At 29.1% G+C, this 6644-nt stretch overlaps 1 protein-coding gene across 1 annotated transcript; it reads left to right on the plus strand.

The window, feature by feature from the left end:
- The first annotated feature begins 3939 nt into the window (after positions 1 to 3939).
- On the plus strand, positions 3940 to 6509 carry LOC106681204 (uncharacterized). The gene is made up of 2 exons (XM_014421404.3): positions 3940 to 5114; positions 6382 to 6509. Exon 1 carries the CDS (start codon positions 4036 to 4038, stop codon positions 5089 to 5091), a length of 1056 nt encoding a protein of 351 aa, XP_014276890.1. The 5' UTR covers positions 3940 to 4035; the 3' UTR covers positions 5092 to 5114; positions 6382 to 6509.
- The last annotated feature ends 135 nt before the right edge of the window (positions 6510 to 6644 follow it).

Raw genomic sequence — 6644 nt, forward strand, 5'->3', positions numbered from 1 at the left:
TTGAAACAATTTAGACAGAGTTTCAAAATGCAGTAAAAGATTTTTAGGAGTGAAAAAAAGTTTATGTTAGTTTTTACCACACCAAGAAACGATGAAATACGAATGTTTGAAAAAGCAAAAAAAAAAAAAAAGTATAAAAAAATATTTTTGCCAAAAAAATATTCGCTGTAATGAAAAATAGATATCTTCAATATGACTCCTCAACTAATCTTCACGAAACAGTGTTTATGGTCAGCAAAAGAAAAATAAATCCTCCAGATGAATCAAGATGAGAAATTTCTAATTTTTAATCTTTGAAAAATGGCATTTAAAGGTATCAGACGACAATATGAACGAAAATGGTTTCCTTTTTTATAAGATAATTTTGTTTTTTCCCTAATTTACTGAAATTCTCATTACTTTTTTTTTTATTTATTGACATTTACAACTGTATATAAAATACAACAACCAAATTTGAATTTAGTGGGTTTGGGTGGTTAGGGAGTTTATAATGGAAGGAATAATGTCTAGTTTGGGTGGTTAGGGAGTTTATAATGGAAGAAATAATGTCTAGTTCGGGCTTGATGGGTTACATAAGAAACATTTAAGACTTTATGGATGGTTTTATTAGTAAAAAAAACAAGGAGCATTGAGGATTTTGGATTGCAAGGATTGGATACGAGAGGAATTCGAAGGTTTGGTGGAGCCCCAAAGCTTAACTCCGTATGTCCAGATGGACCTTATTATTGTCATGTAGATCAGCCTTTTGTAATGAGTTGGAAGTTTAGACAGTTTGTCTAGTAAGTGCTGTACTAGTTGGAATCTGCGTGCAGTTTCCTGTCTTTTCAGTCTTGTGTGAGGATTCCAGGTTATTCCTTTGTCAAGATGTAGTCCAAGATAACGAATCTCTTCTACAGGGTTAAGAGCCACATTATTAAAGTATACCGTAGGGCAGTCAGTAGACTTACGACGAAGAGTAAAGGTGAGTTGATGAAATTTGTTACTTTTTTTTTTTCTAATTTTTAATGAATAAGAAATCATCAAATAGTATCAGAAATATTTCTTTCTCATTCTTCAGAAAGAGACAATAGCCTATAACCTTCTTTGAAAAGTTCTGTCAATTCATAGGTTTCTTTGTTAAAATGTTTGGGCATGTTCGGTCCCCCATGGGCATGAGCCCCTTCTCAAAGGCAGGTACTGTTATGACAGTTTGCAAACAGTTCCGAGCTTGCTAATTGATCCCTAGGAACACCAAAATGGGACTGCGCATGCTCCTGACTGCCAACCCGGTCCTTGGAACAAATCTATGGACTACCACGTGTTCGTGGAACTTATGAAACAAAAGGTTGAGAACTACGACAGTAGAGGTAGCTAGGCGAGGGAATCCGAATAGATTGCCCTTTCTTGAGGGGCCTAAATCCATTCTTTACAGGTAAACTGCAGTGCTCTTTTGTTGCAGGAAAACAATGTGAAAATAATTTTAAAATAAATTATAGATGCTTCGAAAAATCGGGGATCTCATTATGTGGACATTTAAAACAATATTAGTATTCCATGTTTATTTTTATTTCGGAAAGTACATCCAAAGTGGTCCACTTAGATGGCAACACTTACAGGTCGGTGTCAAAATAACTTACAAACAAGTTTAAAATTTAAGATAATAATAAATAAAAAACAAAATAAGACAATTTCTAGTATTTGGGTTTTGTGGAGGCTAAAACGATTTAATTAGTGGAATTTGTATACTAAAACCAAATAGAATCCTGGAGAGAAAAATGAAATAAAGTAAGAAAACGAATGAAATAACCTTTGTAAACAAACATACAAATATACTTGTATTAATTTCTGAAACTAAGTTAATAAATTTATATATATCTTAGAGTGAGCCTGTCTAATTTAAGAATAGAATACAACGTAATATAAAATAAATGCATACAGTGGTGTTCTTAATTATAATAAGTTTGATATTCGCAATGATTTTAATGAATTTACTATTGTACATGAGAAACTTGAACTATCATGATAAACCTTAAGCATAAATATAATAAAGATGTATTTAAAAATGATTTATATTTTGTTTTGAATCATTTAAAAAAAAATAATTTATTATTAATTTGTGATTAACTGAATAATTTAGTTTCTTCAATATTGTTAATTTTAGCTCTGAGCATGGGGATTATGTCCCAAAACGTGAAATAAAATTTATTTTTTTTAATAAAGATACTATTAATTAAAAAGACTTAGTTTCATAAACTTTCCAATAATCCAAGATCTGTTTTATTATGGAGTAGACTAAATTTGCGCATTATCATTGATCAAGGAGAAAGATAATTCTTTGATAACGGTGCAACCGAAATGTAACACAACCAGTACAAAATAAAATATATAACTTTCATTATATTGCAAACCTATCAAGGTTCTTTTAACCTGTATTATTTTCGATATTTGAAGCTCTTAATTGAATTGGCTAGTCTCGATTATATGAACGTTTTACTCTTATATCGACATGTTACAATAAAAGTAAAAACTAATCATATAATAATAACTTGCCACTCTGATTACTAAGTTCTTTTTAATTTAACCAGCAATGTAATTTTTTTTTTTTAGAATTATTTATGTTATTATCCTCAATTAATGAAACAAATTCGGGTATAATAAATAGTAGTTGATAATCACGTAGTGTGTTCATTGAAGTTTTATGGTTATTTTTGGTAAAAAATTTTAACTGCATCACAAATCTAGATAAGAAATAATAATTCAGAAATCGATAGTGTATGAATTGAGGTAATTCCAAAACCAACCAAGTCCAAATTCTTATTAATTATTTATTATAACAAGTTTTCGAATATAATAATATATAATAAGAATTACAACTTTTTTTTTTTATTTATTGATTGATATTACAATCTACCACACAGTTGTGGCAATAGGTAATAGTGATGAATTATCTCTTTCATACTAAAATAAAATGAAATAAATAAATGAATAAAAAAAAAAACTCTCTTAAAATATATACAAACAGAAGAATAAAAAAAAAATTAACATATTCATACTATGTGTATGAAAGAAAAAAAATAACATAAAGATAAAATAATATAATCTATATTCACATTTACACCCTAATATATAAAAATAACCATAAAACTTCAATGATAGTGTGTTCATTGAAGTTTTATGGTTATTTTTGGTATAAAATTTAGACAGCATTCACAAATCTAGATAAGAAATAATAATTCATAAATCGATAATAAATGAATTGAGGCAATCACAAAACTAACCAATTCCAGATTCTTTTTAATTATTAAATATAACAGATTTTCGAACTAGACAATCCTAAAGTGAAAAAATCTTCCTCATGTGATTCAGCTGTTTTTGGGAGAAAAAAAATATTCTTTTACTTCATGATAATATTGCAAAACAAATTTAGACAGTAAAAACGAATTAAGTATAGGTCTAGACGGTTTATAATTTTAGGTTTGATTACTTGTGAAATTCCATTGTCAAGAGTATTTTCCATTATAAGGGACATAGCAGCAAAAAATAATTTTCTTAGAAAGGGTAGCGGTATAATTTATTTAAATTTCTCCAAAATTCTGACCGGGTGTTCCGAGTTAACGAATGGTTATGGGAATTCTCAGCTTCCTGTCACATTTCCGATAAACATTTTTGGAAAATTCAGTATAGTGATATCTTTCGAAAATGTTATACCACAATTTTAGTAGTTTGAAAGTCCTCAAATTTCAAATTTTCGATGAGATTACACCCCCGTTAAATTGACTAGTAAAAACGTCACTGTTAATAATTCTCCTACCTTCAAGATATTCCTTAACAAAAGCATTTTTCTGATTGGACCAATACTGTAGAGTGGGGAAGGAGTGGGGGGAGTTGACCAGGCCAACCTAGACAAAGAGGGTACCTATGTTAGTTGTGTTTTGAATTTTAACTTGGTTACCATTTAGTTGAGTACAGTACTCTGAATTGGCGAGAGCTTGTTCTATAGGTGACTAGTGTGCATTTTCTTAGTTAAGTTTTAGTGCTTCCTAGAACGCTTCAGAGATGATGACAGATAATTTGAAAAATTCATCTTCGAATGCTCTAGCAGACGGAGAGATGAGGCAAGATGAGTTAACAGGCAACGAATCAGTTACTAGCCTATTAGTACTAGCATTACAACAGCAGCAACCCGTGAAGAGAATTAAAGAAATCCTCGACAAAGTTGATGACATAAACGTCGCCATTGCTCCCTACGGTAATCGTCTCCTACACATTGCGGTTAGAGCCGATTGTGAATTAGCTGTCATTAACGAACTGCTTTCCAAAGGAGCTGATGTAAATGCTGTGGATGATCATGGCATAGCACCGTTGCACCTGGCTGTTTTCACCAATAATTGTGTGGAATATGTTCACAGTCTTATGGCTCGGGGTGCAAACATCAATGCAAAAACTAATTCAGGATTGACGGCTTTGTATGCAGCTGTGGTCTCTTATAGAAAGTATAAGATAATCAAAACACTGCTGGAGTATGGAGCCGTTACCCACTACAAATACGACAATTTTATGGCACATCTAGGATTCTATACAATTCTACAAAAAGCTGTGGGGTTAAAAGCTACCTCATCTGCCTTACTTCTTATAAGGGTAATTTTTCTGAGAAACTTTAAGAAAGATTTTTCGGAAATTTCAGAAATTATGGAAGATCCTAAAATAAATTCTGTTCAATATTCGTCTTATATGGTAAAGTGCATAAAGGAATTAGAATTAATGAAGAAAACACGAATCAGTCGGACCTCCTCGGCTTTGGATTTTGCGGTCTTTGGGAAACATCACATTGCCAAAACATTACGTACTAATCCTATTATGACAGATTCCGAATTGACTGTAATGTTTCCCATCTACAACGATATTCTCAAGAAAAATATTGCTTTAGCCTTAGAAAGAGGGCAATACATTAGTAAATTTAGAAATGTAGTAATATATTGCATTTCGACTGAAAATGAAGAAGTATATCTGAATCTGGACTGCGTTGAAGAAATATGTTCCTACTTAACAAATCATGAACTTCTGAATTTAACTAAAGCGTTCCAAATTACGAGGAGTAGGAAACACCTCTAAAATTTCTTCACTGCAACCTCATGGTGAGTTAATCCTTTTTTTTATTTGGTCTAAAACAAATTTGTAACATATTATATATTATTTACTTCTAATCCTTTCCTCAAGTGGGCATTTTTTATTTTATTTCCTTTGATTCAAGAAAATTGATCACACTTCTTGATTTACATATCGTCAATGTTATGTTAAGAAAAAGGGTGTGAGACTACCTATGCTTTTGAAAACCCGGTACATTACTGATTTAAAAAACAAAATCAATCATGGTCTCTCATCGAAAAAAAAATCCTTATTCTAGTTAGCCATTTTTTGAATATTTTTCAAATTGTACTAGATAATATTTATTTTTATTTAACTCATTTTTATGCTGTAATAAAAATTAATATTTTGTTTTTACATTGTTGTTTTTATTACTTTTGAAAAATCTTTTATTTTAAATTTATTTGATCATCTGTATACATTTTCTCTTTTTTCACAATTTTCCTTTAATTATTATTTATTTAATGCGCTAAATTCTTTTAAAATTTATTTTTTGTGAAAATAACTCATTTTTTATTAAATTGTTTTGCTATGTTTTATTTTGTTCCTTGGATAATATGAATCTCTATCTAATATTCTATTTTCTCTATTTTTCTGCTGTATTTAAATATTTCAAGTTATTTTCAATTAATTTTCTATTCTCTTATTGATTGTTGTGATGAGTTGTTAATTTTCCTAAATCAAGATTAAAAAAATAATAATAAATTCATTACGTTATTTAACATTGTTTTCATAAATTTTTTATTATAATGATTACTCCATTTTGATATAACTGCAATTTAACATATTATTCTTATAAACTATGATTTATATAAATTGTTAATTAGACAAGTGTTGTAAAGTAAAGTATTACATCATCTTGTATTAAAACATGCTGTGGATCACAACATAGTTTATAGTATTATTACGAGTATATTCATCTTACATTGTTTTTATTATATCCATTTAAAATAAAATTCATTTATCATTACAAAAACTTATAATATACTTATTTTTTCAATTGCACTTTAAGGAGTATCTTTTCTACTTTATTATTCATTTTACTTTGGTGTTACGTTTGTTGATTAAAAATAATTTCAGCTATATCTGATGATGGAGCAATTAAGCTTAAACGTGGCATTTAAATTGAAAATATTCGTTATACATAACAATTTTAATTAAGGAAGATCGATTTCACTACATTCTACTAGAAATCTACATAACCATTTATTATCTATTGGTGAAGAAGCATCACTACATTTGAAAATAATGTTTCAGATAAAGAACAGAGGCGATTCGACAAGACAAGCTGCCTTATTGGATACCACAATAATATAATGAAATATGTATATAACAGATCTTGTAAATAAATATATATTTGTAATAAATATACGCTTGTAAATATGTATCTTCTAAAAATATTTTCTTTATTTTACCTTTTCACCTGTAAAAAAAACTTTTTTTTATGCCAAAGTATATATATATTAATAACTATTTTCATGAAGGCTATAAGATAAGTTTCAAAGCGGTATCTCTAAAAT

The sequence above is a fragment of the Halyomorpha halys genome, unplaced genomic scaffold (genome assembly GCF_000696795.3).
Source record: "Halyomorpha halys isolate HHAL.00 unplaced genomic scaffold, Hhal_1.1 Scaffold318.1, whole genome shotgun sequence".
NCBI classification, from domain to species: Eukaryota; Metazoa; Arthropoda; class Insecta; order Hemiptera; family Pentatomidae; genus Halyomorpha; species Halyomorpha halys.